Source organism: Neomonachus schauinslandi, chromosome 13, assembly GCF_002201575.2.
Source record: "Neomonachus schauinslandi chromosome 13, ASM220157v2, whole genome shotgun sequence".
Classification (NCBI taxonomy): domain Eukaryota; kingdom Metazoa; phylum Chordata; class Mammalia; order Carnivora; family Phocidae; genus Neomonachus; species Neomonachus schauinslandi.
Genome location: NC_058415.1, coordinates 2,849,197 through 2,871,896, shown reverse-complemented (window position 1 = coordinate 2,871,896; position 22,700 = coordinate 2,849,197). Strand labels below are relative to the sequence as shown.

The 22,700-nt window shown below is 60.9% G+C and overlaps 1 protein-coding gene across 1 annotated transcript in view; it reads left to right on the top strand.

Moving 5' to 3' along the window:
- The window catches only part of SEMA4D (semaphorin 4D), a 95,286-nt gene that overhangs the window by 48,402 nt on the left and 24,184 nt on the right, over nt 1–22,700 (top strand). The window contains exon 3 of the mRNA XM_021694376.2: nt 18,555–18,621. Coding sequence (XP_021550051.1) covers nt 18,555–18,621 — 67 coding nt within the window. The remainder of the gene's footprint in view (nt 1–18,554; nt 18,622–22,700) is intronic.

Genomic DNA, 22,700 nt, shown 5'->3' with positions numbered 1-22,700 from the left:
TGGCCGCCCTGCCTCGCTTGCTGCTCCTTCTGAGCCTGGTGCTCAGAGTTGTCACCAAAGGCTCGGGGAGGGCGGAGGAGGAGGGAGGGGTCCCTGGAGCCGGTGCTTGGGATCGGGGGGCCGTTCTGGGCAGGGTCTGCTCCCTCCTGCCTGCTGGCCACCGTCCCGCTCCCGCGGCCTCGTGGATTCCTAGGGGCCGTCCCGTTAGAAGGGGCGGGGACTGTCCTGCCGGCCTCGCAGCTGGGGTGCACATGAGCCTCGTGCGCCGGGTGTGGGGTTAGGCCTGGGGTCTGGGACCCAGCAAGCGTCTGTCCGGGGCTCGCACGCTCGCCATACCACGGCACTCACCGCGCCCACCCAGGTCACGTTTCCGCTTCCCGCAGCGCCGGACACGTCAGCCAGCCCTCCGTCCTCGTGGCTGCCGTGACCAAGAGTGGGGGCTGTTGTAGGCGGCACACAGAGGTCAGTGTCCACTGTCACCAAGCACTGCTGTGTCCCAGGCCCGCGGCCTCCCCTTGTGGAGGGCGCCATTGCCCGTGGCCGCAGCGGGGCCTCCCGTCCGCTCGGGTGTGTTCCCGGCAGGTGTGGGTGCTGCCGTCCCCTCACTGCGTGCCTTTCCAGGCCTGCAGGGTCACCCACCCCTCACAGACCGCGAGCGCCGGTCCCCGGCTGAGGCGCGGGCACGGGGGGCCATGCTGGCGGGCAGTGGCCGGAGGCAGCCCAGCACCGCTGCGCAGCTCCTCGGCCAGCACGTGGCTTGGTTTCCCGGCTGAGTTTCGCGCTGTCCAGCTGTGCTGTGACCGGCGGTGTGGAAGTCTTTGCCCACATCCCTGCCTCATCCGCCCTCACCGCGAGCCCAGGCGCCCCGACTCTCCCTTTTTCCAAGGCTGGACGCTGACATTCGGTGGGGCTCGCCCAGGGCCCTTCAGGAGAGCCTGCAGGGGGGCAGCTCCCCCATCCTCTCCCTGGAGCCCCCAGCCCTCAGTGACCACCATGGCCTGGCCCCCGTGATTCTCAGAGTCCCTGGCCCTTGACGGGATCCCTTGTCTGTCCTCATGTGGCTCCAAGGCGCCTTTCTCCTGGGGGGCACAGCTTCTTCCTCCTTCCTCGGCCTGGCCCTGCCCTGCGCCCTCAATGAGCCCACACAGGAGAACAATGGGGCCCACATCGTGCACAGCCTGCCATTGATAGGGACGAGAATGGGGCAAGCGTGTTCCACGGCCCGAGGGAGGCTCACCACGGGGCCTTGTCCCGCTGCTGAAGGGAGCCTTGTGGTGCCCGTGGCTGGTCCCCGTGGCCCCGCCCAGACTGCCCTGGAGACCCCGCGATGTCAGGACGGATGCCCCCCAGCACAGACCTCCATGAGCATGGGGCGGCCGGGCCAGACCAGGTCCTGAGCACCGTCCTCCCGTGGGCAGCGTGGGTCAGGGACCGGCCGGCGAGTGCGGCCCCGGGAGAGGTGAGGCCGGCTGGGCGGGCGATGGGGGTTTGGCTTATTGCCAGAGGTCGTGTTTGTTCTTCGTTCCTTTTGTACAGATGGTACAATGTGGTTTTTTCCTACTAGAAGAATCAAGAGTGTGTACAAACCACCGGGCACAAGAACACATACACATCGGGTTTGATCTTGTTCTGAGCGCTCGCCGTGTGCGATCGCGTTCAGGCCGCTGAAGCAGCAGGGTGACATGCTGGCTGACCAGGGCCCTGCGGTGCATCCTGGCATCTCTCATCATTCCTGCACACGGCCCTCGTGTTCCTGGTTCTCATGGCTCAGCTGAGTGGGAGTGAGCTGAGGAAGCAGGTGGGCATCCCTTCTCGAGGACCAGACGAGTCTGTCTGTCCAGCTGGCCTGGGCGTGCTCCTGGGTCCTTCGCCTGGGCGGCTGGTTCAGGTCCCTGTGGACATGTCACAGCAGATGTGTCTCCAGGTCTCGTGGGCTCTGCAGGGAAGCCAGTGAGGGCCTTGGGCACCGAGGGAGGTGGCCGGGGGCAGGGACACCGAGGCCTGGCTGTGCAGGGATGGCGGTGGGGAGGGCTGGTGTGGGTGGGGTCTGTAGGACAGGCTCCGGGCCCTGACGGCTCTGCACACGGGAGCGGGTGTGGATGCCGTCCAGGGTCTCGGCTGAATGGTAGTTGGCACAGCGAGGGGGTACTCCAGGCGCCCTGGCCAGTCTGGCCCAGGAAAGTGGCCAGTGCCGCCCCTAGGGGGGTGGGAGAGGGCCCGAAACAGCAGGGACCCCGCAGTGCCTGCTTGAAGAGGCTGCTGGTGTTTCGGGGCTACATAAAAAGACCCCGTGGGGGGAGAGCCCCGAGGCTGGGAACTGTGAGGGCTTGTTGAGAGCCTGGAATTCATACAGGCCTGGCTCTCAACAGGGGTGCTTGTAAGCCTTCCAAAATCAGGGTAGAATTTGCATCTGAATGACCAATCATGCCAAAGCCGGCCAAGGAATGTGTTGGTTTTCTTGTTATTTTGCACTTCTTGTTAACCATCATTTATATTTTTATTCTACCCCCAGCCATTCTTAAAACTAATATTACCTGGCAGTTGCCTCACTCCTGATTTCCCAGCGTGCACTTCTGCATGGGAACCTCCCCCATGCCCCTCCCCCCCGTGGAAGGGGTGTGGCAGTGCCCCTCCCCCTATGGCGCCCCCATCCTGTGGCGTACCCACGTGGGCTCAGAGCTCTCAGAAGGCAGACAGGTTTGGTTTGGACTTCCCAGAATTAACAATTACGTATGAATTACTTCTCAGCTTCAAGAAAATGGGAGAATTAAACCTAAAAAACTCATTTTTTTCTGGAAAAAGAATGCAGGAGTTGTGCTTCTACTGGGCCACATTACCAAATAGCCATGGGGGTCTGCAAGAGACAGAATAATGAAGGGCCCCTGTGGACATCCGTGTCCTGATCCCTGGAACCTGCAGATACAGTTGACCCTCGAACAGTATGGAGGCGGGACACTGACCCTGCACCTCCGAAAATCCGTGTAGAACTTTTGTCGCCCCCAAGAGCTTAACTACTCAGCCTGTTGTACCAGAATCCTCACCTGTACCAACAGTCAGTTAACACACGTTTTGTATGTTGTATGTATTATATGCTGTATAAGGTATTCTTAGAATAAAATTAGCCAGAGAGGAGAAAATGTCATTAAGGAAATCATGGGGAAGAGAAAGTCCATTTACAGTATGTCCTGTGCTTATCGAAAAAATCTGTATATAAGCGGACCCATGTCGTTCAAACCAGTGTGGTCGAAGGGTCAACTGTTATGTTAACCGTACGTGGTAAAGGGACTTCACAGGTGTGATTAAGGATCTTGAGATAGGGAGATCATCCTGGATTCTCTAAGTAGGCCCTATATGTAATCACAGGGTGCCTAATGAGAGAGAGTCAGGAGGGCAGAGAGGAGAGAAGATGCCATGCTGCTGGTTTAGGGAAGGAAAAACTTTTCCTCTACTCTCCTAGGTTCTTTCAGTGGGGCCTGTGAATTAAACAAATGAGAGATTAACAGAAAAAAAGGCACACAAATTTTAATATAGTCACATGCACAGGAGCTCTGCAGAAAAGAAAAACCCAAAAAAGCCGTTAGCCTTGGGGCTTATATGTCGTTTTAACCAAGAGCAATAAGTTGCGAGGCAATAAGAGGAAGGAAAGGTGGTTTGGGCTCGTAGGGGCAGTGCATTGTGGGAAGGTGAGTGGGAAGCTGTGGTGAGTAAAGGATGGTTAGCAAGGTTTGTCATGCAGACTCATCTTGGTGCCCTCTCAAGGACGCTTGTACAGAAGAAAGTCTGTGTCCTGCTTTTGGGCACGTGGGGAGGGCAGAGAGTTCTTCGTGGACCTGCCGTTTCTCAGTTGTCTTCGGTTCAAGGTAGTCCTTATGCCAGAGCAGTCTGTGTGGGGGGCAGTCTCTGTGGGGGTGGCGTGTTCCGATCCTCTTCGCTGGCTTTGAAGCTGCAGGAAGGGACGTGAGCCCGGGGAATGCAGGAGGCTTCTGGAAGCTGGAAAGGCAAAGAAGTGGATTCTCACTGGAGCCTCCTGAAGGAAGCGGCTGATGCTCGGGTGTGAGCCCCACGCCAGGCTTGTGAACCTCAGAGCTGTGAGATAGCACATTTATGTTGTCTGAGGCCGCTGAGCTTCTGGTGATTTTGTACAGCAGCACAGGGAAGCGGGCTCAGGTCCCTTAGGATGTGGTCTGCGCCCAGAGGACCTTCGCTACCACTGTAGGGACAAGGAGCGTGTCTGCACAGCAGAGAAGATGTGACATCCAGCAGCATACAAACTGGTGGTGCTCAGACTGTGAGGATCCCTGGGCGGGCGACGTGCGTGCCCCCGGGACGCTGCTCGTTCCTGCCGCTGGTCTGGGACAGAGCTTCGCACAGCTCCCTGCAGACCACGGGCACGATCGGCATGCAGAGCAGGGAGCGGGTCTAGAGGGGCTGGCAAAGAACACGCAGGACTAAACAGCCGGAGAAGGACGGTGTGTGTCTTGGGACACAGAGGGTAGGAGCAGGATGTGTGGGGGGCTCTGCCCTGGCTCAGCCACGCTAAGAGGGAGCCACCGCTTGGGGTGGGAGGGCCGCCATGGCTCGGCCTCTGCCCTGCCGGCACCCCCCTCCTGCCCTGGGGACCTGGCAAGCCCTGGGCATGGGGCATCCGTGCTTTCATGGCCGGGCAGGCAGCCACAGGCCCCGGCGTGCACACGCGGAGGACGGTCGGGGTGTGGGAGAGCGCTTTCCCCAGGGGCCCAGCCCAGGGAGCGGGCAGGGCCTGGTGGTGGGTCTGGGCAGAGGCGGCCTCCACTCCTCTGTGCTCGTGAGGGCAGCCGCGGGTTCCAGGTGCGAGACCCCGCACCAGCCCTGGGCGCCACGCTGCTCCCGCGTAGCTGCTGGTTGGATCGTGGCCTGTTGCAAGCTCCTGTCCTTGCCCTGACAGTTTAGCTCAGACGTTGGTTGGCTCGTGCTGACCTCTCCGCTCAGCCAGCAGCCCCAGTCGGACCTCAGATGTGCCCTCCTCCCTCGCCATGGTTCGCGACTTTGGGTGCCTGTTTTGCAGTGTCCGTGTTTCTGGGGGCGGGGCCGCAGGCTGTACCGCCACACGTTGGCTTGGCGTCAGCGAGGCCGGCAGATTTATTTCCTTGCGTTGCCCTGGCCTGTTGGGTCACTCCCTGAGAGTCATGTCTGAGCGCTCGGCCAGCACGCGGCCCCGACGCTCTCCGACGGCCCGTCTGCAGGAGGCGGCCCCGGCCTCTGTGGACAATGTTCCGGGGGGAGACATCGTGCTCCCGCTGTGTGTTTGGGGGAGCTGACGTCACGTGGGAACGAGAAGCCTCACACTTCGCCCCAGTCACTGTTGATGTCCCCGCGCGCGTGCCTTCTGGGGGGAGCCTGCGTCAGAGGCCTGTCCCCGACTCCACGTGGAGGGAAACGCGCTCTCCCAGCAGGGAACCGCGGTGCGGGCGTGTGTCCTCCGTCCCTGTAACCTGCAGAAGTCCTGTGTGACTCGGCTGTCCCCTGCTCTTACCCTGGTCTCTCGGCGGTTCTCTGGCAGCTCCCGCGCGTCTCAGCACACATGTGCTACGTACACACGCCCCCACACAGCCACCATGCACGCACACCACGCACGTGTGCTGCGGCCGACCCCAGGGCTCTTCTGGACGTCAGCCTGGAGTGTGTGGCTGGGAATCTTGGTGGGAAGAGTGGGTCTTAGTCCAGAAGGTGGCCAGCACTCCCCTGACGTCCTGGCTTCCTGAAGCTTCCTGGAGCCTGGCTCCTACCGGGACCGAGACCCCGACCCGCCCTCTACTCGGCATCTTCAGTGGCTGGTGAGGGTGCTGGGGGCAGCCACGGGGCAGGAACCAGGTGGACGTGGCTGACCGTGACTGACCAAGCGGGCGGCCAGAGCTGACTTCTCAGACATATTATTGTGTCCTCCAGCCAAGCTCTGCCCGTCTTGAAACTCAAAAGGCTGGAGACAGGTATCCGCTCTGTGCCCACAAAATGCAGGTGTGTTCTCCACCTGCAGAGGGGCCCTCATGGGGCCCGCCCTGGTGGGAGGGCAGGGTCATAGGGACAGAAGGTTCTAGAAGGGAGCAGACCTTGGGACACTTGCAGATGCTGCTGGACCCTGCCCCTTACTCTGTGTGCGGGGGACCTGTGTGACCTTCCCACCACTCCTGTGTCTCGTTGACACAAGCCATGGAAAGGCTGAGGGTCGAGAACCCCCAAGAGCTGGTGTGTTCTCATGAGTGGCAGCTCTGAGTGACCGCCTTGTCGACTCCCCGTGCCCCCTGGGTGCTGGGCTCAGGTGGAGCAGCCGGGTCACCTTGGAGCGCTCGGCAGGCGCCTCGGAGGCAGGTTGACGGAATGGCCCTTCCCTATAAGGAGGGAAATGGTGCTCAGTTGTGTGGATATATGGCATTTTCTTTATCCATTCCTCCCTGAGTGGACACTTGGGATTGTAGGTGGGGAGAGAGAATCTCCCGTCTTTCCTTCTGGGTCCTGTGGCCTGTCTGGTAATTAAACTAACATAAGATATATTAACAAGAGAAAAGTGAATTTAATTTTGTACACATGGGAGCTCCAAATATATAAGACTCGTAAGAAGTGACCGAAGCAGGCAGTTTTCCTGCGTGCTAGACAAAGAAACAATCCATTTGTGAAGAATGGGTAAAACAAAGGGGTTTGGGCTTGGGGTGGCAAGTCAGGGAGAAGTAGCGAGTCTCTGCCTGCTCAGCCCTCCGGGCCCCGTTCCCTGCCTCTGGCCCTGAGGCTGCCTTCCGCTCCCGGGGCAGGGAGGGCATCCTTCCCGGGAGAACGTGTGTCCTGCTTCCGGGGGAGCGGGTGCTGGTGTCCTTCTGGTGCTGGCTGTTCTCAAGTACCTTGAGTCCAAAATGGTCAGTGTGCCTGAGGGGCACGTTTTGGGACAGTGTGTTCTGCTCCCCTCGGGATGCTCTCAGCTTTCAGCTGCTGTGAAAACTGCCGCCGTGAACGTGGGTGTGCAGATCCCCGTTTGAGACCCTGCTTCCAAGTCGTTTGGCCGGGCTCTAGGTCTGCCTGGACTCGGGGATCTGAACCCCGACTGGGGGCAGGGGCTGCAGAGAGGAAGCCCTGCCGGCCGCTGTCTCGAGGCCGCACCTGCTGTGGTCTGGGGCATGCATTTCGCTCTGCACTTGCGGGCTCGCCTGTCACAGGGTGCGCTGCTCAGCCCGCCTGGCTTTTCCATTTGGTTGCGCCTGTGGCCGTGGTTAGGGAAGAGCGCTGGAGGGGCACCCACTGCGTGTGTCTCTGCGTTCTCAGCTCTCACTGAACCCCCTGGTAACAGCCTCCCCTCAGATCCGGGCCCCCAGGTCCCCCTTAGGGTCCCCTCCTGGCTCTCCAGGTGTGCAGAATAGCCGCCCAGAGCCCCACAGAGACGCCGCCGGGTGAGCGCTGACCCCCGCCCTGCTGGCCTGACCCCTGCTTCTGCCTTGCTTGCAAAGGCCGGTGTGCACTGGGCACATGGGTCCTCCCGTGGCCACTCAGCGCTTCCTCCCCCGACTGCACGTGTGTGGAGCGGGGTCGGGTCTGCCTCGCACGGGGTGGCCGGCGTGGGCTCCGTGACACAGTTGGAGGGACCGAGAAACCGAGGTGGGGCTCACACTGTGCATGGCCAGGCCCGGTGGCCCTGGCCTGGCTGTTGGGGGACGGCTGTGCGCCCGCCCTCTCGCTGTGTGGACGCTGATGGCACTTCATCCCTCCAGAGGCTCACACTCCAACCACTTAAAAATTCAGAGGTCCAGCGGCAGCCGCTCCCGGGAGCGGAGAGGGCGTTTGACTGCTGTTCTCTGGGAGACAGCCAGAGCCCGGTAGTCACGGCCGCCGGTGAGCGTTTCTGACTTCGATCAGTAACGTGACTGCCGGGAAGGCCGTGTCCACGGCGGCTGGGATCTTTCCCGCCGTCCCTGCTGCGGGCCTCCCTTTCCGGAAGTGGGGATGGGGACACAGGGCGGCCGGGGCCGAGGCGTGGGCACTCAGGTGCGCGGGGTGCGCCGGCGGGGGACGCCTCTCCTGGCCTTGGCTCTCTGTACGACCCCGACCTCCCTCCGGCCCCCACGGTCTTCCCCCTCTTTCTGCGTTAGAACGTGAATGCCGGGTCCCCGCATGAGCCGGTTTTCACGTCAGCACCACCTGTTCTCAGGGGTCCTCGGGAAGCAGGTGCCCCTCTGCCCGGGGATGCCTTTAGGACAGGACCAGAGGGTCGCAGGTGGAGGCCGGTGCAGAGGTGCGTGGCCGAGGTGGCTGTCCTCAGCGCCGAGGGCAAGCTCTTCCCCTCTGCTGTCCGTCTTGGGGGAAAAGGTGTAGAAAGAACACTGCGTGACACCTGGCAGGGTGGTTTTTTATGGCTCTGCTACGGTGGGCCCACTCTGGAAAGGCTCAGCAGACGCCCCCAGCCGTCCCTGGCGGGTTTTCATCATGTCCTCACTAACAGTCATAGTTACCAAAGCGCCAGGTCGTGGGGTAAAAAGCCCATGCACGCTTTGAGCTCAGCTGTGTCTCACAGCTCAGCACCTGAGCGGGGAGTAAGTAGCCGGCCCCGGGCACACAGCTCGAGCCCCGGCATCGGGGCCCTGATGCCCTGCCTCATGTGTGTCCCTCTTGGGGGGTAATGGACGGCCAGGCTCGGCGGGGCAGGGCACACGTGTGGAGCGGAACGAGGCATAGACACTAGGAAGATGAAGCCATGCGTGGCCCCGTCCGCGGAGAGCCGGGAGGGCAGAAGTGTCCCCACGGACAGCGGGAATGTGCTCCTGGGGACCGGGCCGCCTTCCCCTTCACCGCGGGGTGGCCTGAGCGACTGCGAGAATCTGGGGAAGCTGCTGATGTTCGGAAACAGCAGGAGGTTTTGTAAGAAAAACACCAAAAAGTGCATTTTCTAATGCAAACGCAGTCAGGTGAGGCAAAATCCGAAGAAGGTATTTGGACACGTCCCTCAAGCCCCGGGCCCAGAGCTCAGCACCCTGTGCAGCCCGCACGCCTTCTCCACCTGTGAAGGGCCACAGCCTGGTGCTCGGCGCTCGGAGATCAGGTGCACCTGGCCCCCGCGAGCTCACCCGGAAAGCAGGAAGTGCGGCCCTGCCGGCAGTCGGGAGTCTGCGTGGGTGAGCGCCGGGTGCTTGGGGCGGGCCTGCCTCGGCCCTGCTGGGCGTCAGCGTCCCCGACGGCCCTTTCCGTGAGTAAGCATACGTTTAAGTGCTGTTTTATCCTCTCCTCGTTGCACTTAATCACATGTGTGTCCATTGAGCTTGTCAATAAGCATGGGCACGATGGTTTGCGTTGCCTGCCTAGCGGGCTGGGAGATTATTTAGCTAGCTAGGTCCTGACCGGTGCACATTTAGACCAGAAATCCTCACTGTTGAAGCAACGTGGAGATGCACATTCCTGAGCTGGCATCCTTTTGAACGGGTGGGATTGCCGAGGCCGAGGAAGCAAGCGAGTGGCGTGTCCGTCAGACTCCTCTGGAGAGCCAGGCCTGGCCCCATCCCCGCTGGTGCTCGCGGCCAGGTGCGGCTCAAGCAGGGTGGGGGCTTGGCGGCAGGCACCCCCCCAGAGGCAGAAAATCGCTTCCTGCTGAAGATGGAGGGGTCCGTGCAGGTGTGAGTGTGAGGGGCTGCCCAGCGCGGCTCTCCCGGGCTTTGCGGGATAGAAGAGAGGTGGTCCCTGGAACCTGGAGGGTCGGGCAAGCTCGGGCAGGTGTTTCAAGTTCCTTGTCTGTATGTTGGAAAAAATCCCATCTGGTTCTGAAATTTTGTGAGGACTGTCCTCCCTGTGGCTGAAATGTTTCGAGAGCCTCCGTCACCTGGGACGCTTTGGGTGGGATTGCCGTCCGAGGCTGGGAGCCTGCCCCAGGCAGCCAGGCGTGCCCACCTCCCGCGGGGCCCCAGCCGACCACCGGTTGGTCAGAAGGAGCAGGGGGCTTAAATGCAGGGTCTGTAGTTAGAGTTGTCATTCGAGGGTTCGTCCCTGCCCGAGACTGCTCGTCAGCGAACACACACCTGGGGACCACATTCTGGGCACGGAACTGGTAGCTCTTCATTCGCCATGGGGTCTTTGGTGTGGGTCAGTTATATCATCTGCTTGTTAGGCTTTTAAGCTGGGAAGAAAAAACAAAGACTGCAGAGCCTGGGCTGACCTAACTAGCCAAGTGGGTTTATTTGGAAAGGCCGACGCCTGCCAGACTCCAGAGCAGGCCCTGGTGCTGCCACCCAGGTTCAGCCCGTCCTTGGGGAGGTGCCCGCTGCACCCCTAACTAGGAGCCCGTGTGACGTGTTGGTGAGGATCCGGGTTGAAGTGGGCCCAGGGAGGCCAGCCGTGTGTGCTCGCTCCATGAGGCCTCAGGGCAGGCTCTCCCACGTAGGGAGCGTTGGCTCTCCGGCGCTGAGGACTCAGGAGGTGGTGTTGGGGGGGAGGGGCAGACGCCAGGTTTCGGGCTCTGAATGCACTGCTGGCCGCTGGTGGGACTTCCGGAAGCGTCCAGACCTTGGTTTTCTTATGTGTGAAGGAGGGATGACGAGGAGGAGGATGGTTTCTGGCCCATCGAGTTGTTGGAAGAGCCTCCGTAAGAGGCCCACACGTCCCTGGTGGCACGTGGAGACCTGACCGGCTCTTCTTCCTCCTCCCCTCCCCCAGAAGGCTGTCCTGGGAGGATGGGGATGCCGGGCCCCCCAGCTGCGTCTCCGCAGGGTGGCTGCCGGTGGGGGCAGCCCTGGGGGTGGGGGGACCTGGGGAAGGTGAGGATGGGGGCTGCCTCCAGGCCAGTGGCAGGTGGTCTGTGCCTGGTGGGCAGATGGGGCGGATGTGCGGGTGTGGCCACGGCCGTGGGCTCTGCAGGCCTCTCCCCGCCCCTCCCCCAGCCAGCACGTCAGCTTCCGGGCCAGAGCTTCCGGTGCCTGGAGGGCCTGCGGAGGCCTTGAGGGGCCCGGAGGTGGGTGGGGCGGGGCTGCGCCAGCCCCTAGGGAAGCTGCATCAGCCACTGACAAGGTTGAAGCCTGGAGGAGCGGTCTGCTTTTCCCGGTAACCCCACGGCCGGCCGGCCGGAGCTGGTTTTCTGCTCTGGGTGGCACTTCCTGTCCAGGGGTCCCCCCCACCCCGCGCCTGGAGGTAGGGCTGGCACGCACGCCGTCGGGGTCCCTGCGCAGGTGGTGGCCCAGCGCAGGGACCCTGCTGGGCAGGGCGGGGGCTGTCTGTGTCTCCGCTGCTCCCTGTCCCAAGTGAACGGGCCAGACTCGGGGTTCTCACAGGTGCCCGCTCATGTGTGCGCATCGTGGGGAGCCGGGCCCAGGACTGCCCCTCTCTCTGCTCTCCGTGGCCCCCTGGACGGCCCTGCCTGCACGTGGCCTTCGGTGGGCAGGTGCAGGCCGGGCCCAGGTCCCTCGCTGTGTCTAGCAGCAGTGCCTGAGTCAGACTGGCTGCAGGTGCGCTTTGCAGCGAGAGGGGGGCCGTTCCCGAATGGAAACCAGCCCCCTGGGCGCTCCCGACTGTACCGGGACGCAGCCCACCCCAAGGGGCGCTGCCCCGGCCAGCCCGGCCCCGCACGTCCGCGGGGTGAGGACCCAGGACTGGGCAGAGGCTCCCCAGCAGAGCTCAGCCCAGGGCGGTGGCCGTCGGGGACCTGCCGAGACCTGAAGGGCACTGCTCAGGGCCACCACGTGTCCCCGGGGCGGGTGCCTCGCTCAGCCTGTTTCTGTGGCGGGACATAGCCACCCCGCTTGCACGGAGGCGGCCCAGGGCCCGGGAGTGGCCGGCATGTGGGGCGGCCCTGAGCTCTGCCTGGCAGGCAGCACAGCCAACTGGCCAACCTCTGGGACCAGTTCTGCAGGAAATGAGACCTCGGGTCCCGTCATCTCCAGTAGACAGGGCCACTGATGCTCACACACCCTACTTCCCGAGTCCTTGGCAGAATACAGTCCCATTTCCTCAGCCGTTGCCGGCAGAAGGGCAGGGAGGCAGCAGTCCTGTCCTCTGGCTGGTGACGCTCTGGACCCACGTTTGGGGTCCCATCTGGTCTGTCCCCATGTCCCCATCACTGGATGAGGGGGCCCAGCTTACGCGAGGGGGCTGTAGGCAGCACCCGGAGGCCTTTCTCTGGCAGGATGCTTGCTTGGCACGACCGTGGCCCCGCTGAGGCCACCACGAGCAGTGCCAAGGCCCTAGTGGGGGCAGAGGGGCGGCCTAGCTTAGCCCGGTGCAAGAATGTTCTAGAGGCTCTTCTAGATTTTTCAGTTGACTTTGGTTCCTGTGAATTGTGAGGAGACCCCTCTGCCTCTGTGCTGCGTGTCTCGTAACGCGCTCCCCGGCACTGGTCCCCGGGAGGGAAGGTGCCTCCTCGGGCCCGCTGGGGACCGTGAGGGCCGGCCAACCTCTCAGCCCGCGTCTTCCCACCTGGAAGATGACGTGGGACGGGGCCAGAACCGCTGCCACGTTTCCGTGTCTCGCGCCTTCTGAAGCACCCGGGAGGTGGCGCCGGGCTCAGAAAGGGAACGCCCCGCCTGGTGTGCGAGTCCACACCGCGGGAAGGACGGATGCGCCAGGCTCCAGGGCAGGTGACGGGTTGGCAGGACCGGGGCCAGCAAGCCTGGCCTGTGGTAGGAGGGTAGACCCGTCTCCAGCGTGGAGGGTGCAGAGTGGACTCCTGGAATCTGGGGCCTGGGGTTCCCTTGACCTGGGGCCTTCAGCAGAGGTCACTCCCAGGCACCTTCTCACCGTCTGGAGGGTCGAGGGCATTTGATGTTTCCAGTCCAGTTGTCTCCACTGCCGTGAGGGTGGGGTTTGCTGGAGGCTGACCCCGCATCGTTTTATGTGGCCCTCGGCACTCACACAGCAGCTGGCCTGGAAGCATCTGGAAGATGAGAACCCCAAGGGAGGGTCGATTGGAGGGGTGAATCAGGTCCAGTATGGGGCTCCTCGTGTTCCCCTCAAAGGTCACGCGGCGGTGCTGACATTGGGGTATGCCTCCGTGGGTAGTTTGGAAAGTAGAAACGCTTGAGATTCTGGGCACAGACATGTGCAGGGGCTGGACGGTGGGCATCTTGGCAGCCGTGGAGACCCTGGTGCTCCCCAGGTTAGGGGGAGGCTGGGACCGTTCCAGGCCTCCCCTGGCACCTTCTCACCGCTGGGGGAGCGGCCCTCACTTTGTCGCCTTCCCAGCGCTCTTGGGAGGCCATCCCCCTGCCCACGGTGGCCACGTGGTCCACGGTTGATGGCGCGTGGGCTGGTGGGGTTTGAACATGAATCAGAGGGTGCAAGGTCTCATCGTGACAGGCTTTGCTGCCAGGCACTCCGTCAGCTGCTTCCAGGGCCTAAGTGGGCGTTTCTGGGGGTCCCCTTGAAGGGGTGCAGAAGCTGGTGAATCAGAGCAAACGCTGTGTGCACCAAATAGTGCACGGAGGTCGGCGTGGTGGCCCCCACTAGGCGTGGTGATGTTCCTTGTGTCCTCCCTGGGGGTCAGCCCCGGGGGCCCTCACGGTGCTTTCGCCTGCTGCATGCGCCTTCTCTAATGGGTTTTGCAAGCAGAGAGCAAAGGCCACGTCCTGGAGGGAGGCCAGGTGCAAAAAGAGGGGCTCGTCCTGGCTCAGCCTTTGCAGGCTTGAGCTGGATGGCAGCCCGCGGTCGAGCTGGCCTGGCTCTGTAACCCTGCTGTGTATTTTTAAGGAGACACTAAAGATGAAGGCAAAGAGTGGCATTTTGTGGTTTTTTTAAACTTAAAAAAGAAATCTCCGCCTGGACCTGGGCTTGTCAGGGCTCCAAGGCCCGTCCCTCCCGCAGTGGCTAAGAGGAGAGATGTCCTGGTCGTTCTGCAGCTGGGCTAGGTCCATGCAAGGGGCAGGAGTCACGTCCCCGGGTGCAACTCCCGCTGCGGAGACTTCGTGGGCAGGACGCTGCCCCAGGTGGCCCAGAGCGCAGTCCTGAGCCAGCCCCGGATTAGGCATGGTTCTGGACAAGTCTGTGACACCTTCACACCCTGGCACGTGGCAGAGAGAAGGAGCTCCCTGCTGTGGGGTTGGGGTGCCCCTTGTCTCTGCCCTGAGCTCCTGGAGGAGAAGCATCCATTCAAAGTGGGGCCAGACGCTTCCACAGAGAGCGGTTTCCAACCCTGCCCGCTGAGCTGTGACCCGCTCCAGCCCCAGGGCGATGGACAGTTCCGGAGCCCCGGGACCTGCTGGCCGGGCCTGTGGGGGATCGCAGGACGTAGGAGGGAGGGAGTCCCAGCTCTGCCGGAGGCTTGAGATTCGTAACTGCCTTGTGAGTCTGACAGGGCTGCCTAAAACCGTCTCATCAGGAACTGGGGGCAGTGGGACCACACAGCTGTACCCCCGCAGATGGTGTGGCAGGGCTGTGGCCTGGAGTTGCTGAGTCTGTCGGTGGTGCAAGCCAAGGGTTCCTTCGGAGGTCCAGCGCTGTAGTCCGACGTGTGCGTACCCCAGGGAGTTGGACATGGGTAATGTGAGTGACCTCCTGTCTAGGGGCTGAGGGAGTGGCTGGGGGCTGGGGGGGCAGTGACCTGTTCCCATCCCCACGGCTGGGAAGTGGCATCCGAGGGCCCGGAACCCTTCACTGGAGTAGCACGCTCTACCGTGCCCCCTGTTAGGGGAGAATAGTGACCGCCTGAATTAGGCGTCTCATTGGCTTGGAAGAAGTATGAACAGTGTGGTGGACATCGACTGTTTTACTGCAGAGAATGTGTGCCTTTGCACACAGAGCGCAGGGAACGGAAGACCTGAGCGGGGACTGGAGTGAAGTACATCCTGGGGATTGTGTGCGACCGTCCCCGTAGAGGGAAGCAGGCCTGTGAGGGCGGTGAGTGTGTGCTCTGAGCGTGTGTGCCCACCCCCACCCCCGTACGAAGGGACAGAACCTTAGGACCGCTTCAGCGTGACCCCCCTGTGTGCCATCTGCAGTTCTGCAGATGGGCTCTGGATACAGGAGCTTCTGGGTCGGGTTTTGCTGGTGGTTAAAATCAGTCTTTGAAAATAAATTTTGAGGGGCACCCGGCTGGCTCAGACGGTAGAGCGTGTGACTCTTGATCTCAGGGTCGTGAGTTCAAGCCCTGTGTTGAGTGTGGAGCCTACTTTAAAAAAATGAATTTTAAGTGAGAAATTGGCAAACAGCTGAATGTCCAACGTTATCCTATTGGATTATGGAATATTGAACAGCCATCTAAGGATGCTTGGGGAGCACTGGTTCCCCCCGGCGGCCGCCATACAGGAGACCCCAGGGAAGGAGGCACAGTTCACTCGGACGTCCTGCCCTCCCCTCCGGCCAGCCCACAGGGGACACCCCTGCTTCTTCCTCGGACTTCCTGGTCTCTTGTGGGGCTGCAAGCCTGCTCCTCCCGCCCTGGGGCGCTGAGCTGGGATTCACCTGCACTCACGGCCACTGGACCTCTTTGCTCTGTGTCAGAGTCCCTTAGAAGGAGGTCCCGCAAAATGTCCAGTCAGTCGGAAATCACCGAAAGTCTGTCTGCTGTTCTTGGAAACTTGTGTTTTGATGGAATCCCTTTAGTAAGCCTCAAGCAGGAAACCATATGTGAATAGCATACAATGTAGCGATTCGACGGTCTCTATCGGTGTCCCCACCTGTCACCATACGGCGTGGTTACGGTTACTGATGATGTTCCCTGTGCCGTACTTTCTATCCCTGAGACTAACTTCTGTTCTAACTGGGAGTTTATACCTCTTAACCCCCTCCACCCACCTCACCCATCCCCCCCCCCGCCGGTGACCCCAGTTTGTTCTCTGTATTTAAGAGTCTGGTTTTCTGTTTGTTTTGTTTTTTAGATACCAGTGTAAGTGAAATACGGTGTTTATCTTTCTCTGATTCAGCATAATACTGAATATGTGAGTGACCTCCTGTCTAGGGGCTGAGGGAGTGGCTGGGGGCTGGAGGGGCAGGTCCTTCCATGTTGTTGCAAATGGCAAGATGTCATTCTTTTTGATGGCTCAGTAATATTCCATAGTGCGTGCGTGTGTGCGTGTGCGTGCGCACACCGCACCTTCTTTATCCACTCATCCGTGGACAGACGCTTGGGCTGCTTCCGTATCTTTGCTGTTGTCAATAATGCTGCAGCGAGCATATGCATGCATGTGTCTTTTCAAATTAGTGTTTTTGTTTTCAGTGGGTAGATACCCAGCAGTGGAATTACTGGATCATAGGGTAGTTCTGTTCATTTTTTGAGGAACCTGCATCCTGTTTTCCATGTGACCATACCTATTCACAGTCTCACCAGGAGTGCACGAGGGAGCCCTTCGCCACGTCATTCTTTTTACCAGCCGCGTAGTATTCCATCCCCCAGATGTGACGCGATTTATGTACAAATCAGCGTATGTATGTACAGCACATGTGTGTGTACTGTTTCCAGAGTTCTTCTACCGAATAGCCTCCTGCTCGGGCACCTCACATATGTGGGGTGTATCCACTTGAATTACCGGTAGAGAACTGCTGGGTCACGACTTCCGGGCCCGCGCTGCCCCGTGGCCCCCAGAGAGGTCGCCCAGTGCATGTGGACATGGCCCCCGGCCCCCTCATCACTGCGCTTTATAGGCAGCCGGCCTCATGGCTGCCCTTCTCAGAGGTGGGGAGTAGCCTCTTGCTTTGGTGTGCAAACCCGCGGTGAGGGTCAGAGTCGGGGGCTTTTGGGAGGTGAAGTCACATGTGCAGAACATGGACAAGACGCGTGCAGGACCTGCCTCGCCTTCGCTCTGTGCTGTGGTCAGAGTGGTCACTGGGCAGCTACCACCGGGCGTGGGTGTGGGGCTCCCAGCGCACCTGCCCCTGGGAGTGGGGGAGGGGTGGACAAGGCCATGTCTCTCGGGAGGGAAAGAGAAACACTTCTCTCTCTCCCGATTAATTTCTCTTTCATTTCGCAAAAGGAGTGTTGAATTCTTACGCGCGTTCTGGGAAGTGACGCCCGGTGAAGGGAGATGCAGGGTTCAGGCGGTACGGTGAGTGGCTGTGTGGGGACTGTCTCCTGCACTCTTCGGGACAGCGATACCTAATTACAGTGCGTGGGTTTTTCTGTCAAGAAATCAGAAAGAACTGGCATGGTAGAAGAGTGTAGACAGCTGGGGCCCAGGACCTGGCCGTTGGCTGGGCCGGAAGTGCCTGGTTTTTACTCAGGAACCGTGGGGCTAGGAGCTGTTTGGCGGAGGGCAGAGGTGAGGTGGCCTCTCCAGGTGCGTGTGTGGGGCGGGGCGGGGGGGGGGTCACATGCGGACAACCTGCCTTTGGTGCTCAGCGCCATGAAATTCGGGTGAACACGAGACACACCTGCTTGTATTTATTGAAGTGACAAAGGCTTATTGAATTTCCAGAAGAGAGAAGTCTTTCAGTTTAAAGTTTCTTGGCATTCAGGTTGTTTACGTAAAGCTCTTGCTTCTGCATGAATCGCTTACGTTTCCCGTGAGTGTTTTGGGGAGCGTGCATGTGGCCACCATGTGCGCAGGAGAAGCCCGCGGTCGGTCCCGTTTGCCTGTTGTATGTCTGTCGGCCGTGGCCACACGTCCCCCCGTGTTCAAACAGCAGACGTGGGCTCCGGGTGCGGGAGGGTACGGCCTTGTCGGGGGACGCTTCCCTACATGCTCACGCATGAAGATACTTCTGCTTAGAAGTTGGCCGTCAGCAGTAGCTGACCCAGAATCAGAAGGACCCAGAATCGGCCTTTGCGAGCCCGACAGTGAGATGTAAGGAATCCTAACCACTTCCACCAGTACCCGGGGGTCTCATTTGCTCGGGATTCACGGGAAGTGTCTCAGGCCGCGAGGTGACCCTGGGAGTCGTGGGAGTGGGAGTGGGGTGCCAGCCCTGTTTGTGGTGTGGGCGTGACTGGTCCCACTCCGGGGGCGCCGTGTGGGAGAGATGGGGCGTCAGCCCTGCTCCCAGCGAGCACCTCCTACTTCTCAGCTGTCTTCCAGAAAATGTCAAGAATTGTACCAGCTCTTAAAGCAAAAGAAACAAAAATATTCCAACCACCAAAAAATGCTAGCATTTGATTCTGAGGTTTAAAAACTGTGCTGGATCATTCGCAACCGTGAAGGGTCCAGCACCGATGTCCTCCACACCTTCACGTACCCTGCACAGGGCCCCCTGGGGCTGCCATTCCGATCCTGTCCGTTTGTCATCCTCCTAGACTCGGGTGTCCCATTTTGAGGGCTCCCCCCTGACTGTTGGACTTCGGTGAGGATGAGTTCTCATGGATACGGATCTGAAGCTAATAGCTTGATTCTCTTTCGGCAAATGGCTAACCAGGACCGTGGGGAGTATTTGATTGGCTCACTTCGCAGGGAAGTGGCTGTGGTCAGTGTTTGGGGACCCGCCAGGTTACACTTCCTTTATGGGCGTGTTTGCACACTCACTCCTCCCTCCCGTTTGCACAGGGCATGAAAGCCACACCCATCCTGGGGTCTGGAGGTCTAAAAAAAAAAAAAGAAAAATCGCAAGAGTTTCTTTTTAGTGCCTCTCCAGGAGTGATGCTGAGGTATGTGGACGGAGGACTTACGTGTTGAAATAGTCTCCTTTTCTGTTCGTTTCAGAGCCAAGATTTCTGAAGACTCCGTCCTGGAAACGACTGAGGGGAGGTTCTGGAGGCACAGGATACAGGTAAAGATGCGTGGTTTCTGCACCTGTGTCCCAGCTTAGCGAAGCCGACTCTTGTAGAAGCCTCAGTGGGATCCCACAGACGGTTGGTCCCAGCTCCCTGTGCACTCCAGGGGCCAAAGGTCGGGTCCGGCTGTTGCTGTGTGGGGCGTCTGTCCGTGCCGGGCGCCGGGAGCCCCGCGCACAGCCTGCCTCTCCTCACCCCAGCCCAGCCCTGCCTGCCCTTTGTTTCTATTTCGGTTCTCTCTGGGGCGCTGGACCCTGGAGGCCCTGCAAAGCTCCACTTCCCCTCTGGGGGTGCAGGGGGGTTGTCAGCAGGGTCCGACGTGCAGGGAGGGGTCTCCATGTCACCCAGGCCCCGGTTTGGGGCCGTTTTGTGATTAATCTTCGTTTCGACCACGTGTCTCCAGTTTAAAAGGAAAGAGAAATGCCGATTTAACGTAAAAGCAGAAGGAAAGCCACACCCCACTTCTTCCTCGTAGTTTCTCCTGTCCCGTGGCCGGCCTCCAGCAGCCCCACCACCCCGTGTCTGCCGCGTGGCACCGTCACTGGGACCTGCCTGGCCGGCTTGCTGGGGCGGCTTTAGTGAGCACAGCTCCCCCTCCAGGGTCCTTAGCCCTGTCCGTGTTTACATGTGGGCACCCACGTGTGTGCTTTCGATTCCCGGCGCCATTGGGCAGGGTGCCACCCAGTGAGGATGCTGCCCACAGCAGGAACTCCAAGCCCTGGCACTTGGGTTACGAGCATTTTTCCCCCAGGTCATTTATCTTTGATTTTGTTTGTTGATCTCCTTAGGTTAAAAAACCGTTGGGGATCTTGGGGAATTGGGAGGGAGGACTGGGCCTGGGCGGTGGCCCGAGGTCTCGGAGGTAACGTCCCCAGGGACGGGCCCTCCTCCTGCCTGCCTAGTTAAAGCAGACGAGGCCTTCTTTATGTACATGCAGACGGGACAAAGACGCGTCACGGACGCCCAGTGACCCCAGGAGAGGGGCCGGCGCACGACCTCTTCGGGACGCACTGCTCCGCGCTGGGCGTGCACGTGGACTGGTTTGGTGGGGGGAGGGTAGCTTTTGCACAGAGCGGGATGAACGTCCCACTCACTGTGTACAAAACAAACATCGACAGTGAGTTCCTTGGCTCTTCTCCTCCCTGCCTAGAGGTAACCACTGTTAACAATTGGATGTGTGTCCGTGAGTGTCCGTGTGTCCGTAGGCCTGTATCCATGTGTGTCCATATGTGTTTACATCCGTGTCCGGGGGGGGAACCTCCTCCCTGGACACCGTGTGGGCCACCCCACCTGCTGCCGTGTGTCTGCCTTCAGTGCGTGGTCGGGGTGCACTGTGCTCACGGGCCGATCTCGGGGGCTGCCCGGTCTCCTGCGTGTCCGTGACCCGGCCCCTGACAGAGGCACGTCCCTCTATTGCACCTGTGTCCTCGCTGGACCGCAGGGCCGCCCGAGTCCCTGGGAGGTAGGAGTGTGCTCCGCGGTAAACTGAGGTCGCCCTCAGGAACCCCCTGCCCGCCCACCCCTCCCCTGCACCGGCTGGCAGCGCTCTAGATTTCTCTCTGCCTCGTGGCAGGTAAGCGGCTGCAGTATTTTAGCTCACGTTTCTCTGTTAGCAGACATCAGCGCCGTGGGAGCTAGTTTTGAAGGTGGGACAGTTTTATAAGGTACGGGAAGTTAAGAATGCGGGTAAGTTCTAGTTAAAGCAGAGCTGTTCCCCTGTCTTCTACCCGAGTGTGTGTCTCACGCCTCTAACTGGGGACTGAGCACCCATGTCCATGGTGCTTCACATGACCCCCAGGTGTCAGTGGAGTCCTCTGGCTTGGAAGCCTCCTGGGTGACGTCTGGTGCTGAGCTCCCCGTGGCACCTGCAGCCCGGCTGACACAGGGCGGGCCAGCCATGTCCCAGGACAGCCCTGCTGTGCCCCAGGAGCCAGCGTCCAGCTGGACAGTCCGGAGGGAGCCAAGAGGAGAAGCCAGGGCGGCACCAAGCGGGCGCCAGGGACACGGGCAGGTGCACACGCCCCCAGAAGGGGACAGTGTTGTTTATGGCCACGGGCAAAGGGTCTGGTGGTGTCACACAGGCAGTATGACCCCTCCCTCCACGGGCCTCTCCGCTGGGGCAGCCACGGCCGGCCCCTCCCCACTGCCCCCGGCAGGAGTCCCCTGCCCGTCCCTGCCCCCGCCGGTCTCCTGACTGTCTGACCGGCATCACCCCGCCGTTGTCTGCCTGCCTCCTGGCTCCCGTCAGCACACACGGGCCCGGGCTCGGGCGAGGGAATGAGGCTGAGGCGTGTCGGGACCGCCCCGTGGCCTGGTTGTCCTGCGAGGGGGTGGAGGGTGAGCCGCGTGCTGGCCACTGTCCTGCGCTCCTGCCGTCACACCTCCAGGGTTGCGCACACGGTGCGGTGGAGCTGGGCCATCGCTCCAGGGCGTCGTTCTGCGTTCTGGGGAAACCGAAGTGCAAACAGTAAACTGTTCGTTGTGCACGTGACATGTGACACAGAGCTCCTGAAACCTGTCCTGAGTCCTGAGGGGACGGGGCTGTTTTTGCACGGTGGTAACATCAGCCCACAGCCAGCAGTGGGGGAAGGGAGCCCGGGGGCGGAAGCTAGCCTGGGGGCAGGCAAGGGGGCTGGGGGTCAGCCTGGGGACAAGCAAGGGGGGCTGTGGGGTGGGAGGTCAGTCCGGGGCAAGGGCCGGCAAGGGGTTGTGGGCCCGCCTGGGGACAGGGATGGGCGTGGGGGGCGGTCAGCCTGGGGGCAGGCGAGGGGGCGGAGGTGGGCCGGGGGTCAGCCTGGGGGCAGGCGAGAAGGAGGGGAAGCTGTGGGCAGGTGCACGCCTCCTGCTGTGGGGACTGCAGGCTCTGAGGGGGCCTGGGGCTTCACCCACCCTGTCTGGCAGACCAGGCTCCCCAGGCAGCATCCACAGCTGTCAGGACGCCCCTTGGCAGATTCCCGGGGTGCCGGCAAGCGCACTCGGAACGTTGGTTTCGCGTCCTGCTGCTCAGGGGAGCCCTGAGGCCTTCGGTGTGGCGTGAACAGTGTCCTCTCTGTGACCCCCCCCCGTGGCCACGGACAGTTGGTCCCAGGAGGGGAAGCCAATCCCAGACAGCCCGCCGGGTCCACGGAATCTGGCTGACGGGTCCCCAGTGGCAGTCCCTGGTCACACGTCGGAACAGACCAGGCTTGTTAGGGTGCAGCAGAGTGCGCACACCACACACGTGTGTGCATGTGCATACACAGGTGTGTACAAGTGTGGGTATGGGCATCCGTGAGTGCACACGCATGTGTATACATACACAGATGCACACACATGCAAATGTACACGAATGCGTGTGTACATGTGTGCATGGGTGTGCGGTTCACATGCACACAGAGCCATCCATGCATACACACACGCAGACACGTGAGCAGTTCCGTGAACTGGCCCTTACCCTTGCTGGTTGCTGGGTACGTGGTTTTCGGACGTGGTTCAGGACCACTCAGATGGAAAGCTGGAGGGTGACAGGCCCTGCCAGCCTGAGTGAGGGGCTTGGGGCCCCCACTCACTTCCATTCTGCTGACATTGAGAGCGGGACCGTGCACTCCTCGTGAACTCACATGAGGACTCGTCGGTACTGGGGGTGACACTGTGGAACCCTGTCTCCCTCTTGGGCTCCTGGCTCCGTGTGACACTTTCCCACTGGGGACACAATGCACACCCCCGTCTCCCGGCTCCCAGCGAGATGCCTCTGCTTCCCAGAAACGCCCGGGAAAGCCAATACAATGGGCACGTTATCCACATTTCCATTTTAATATTCCCACCATGGTCCTTAATGCCGCATGCCCCCTGTAATCCCGGAGCCAGGACTCCTGCAGGAGCACGTGGGGGCCGCGGGTCCGAGTGCGTGGGGTGCGTGCGCTGCCTCCAGTGCTTGAACTCTGCACGACAGCCCATGCTCGTTGAAAAAGAAAAACACACCCGGCCCTTCCCGTATCCTAAAGCAGAACGTGCAGCCGCACCACCCCGCCCCAGGAAGGACATCTGCGGAGCCTGGGCCCGTTCCCCTTCGGCCGTTTGTGCGGATTTTTAGAGA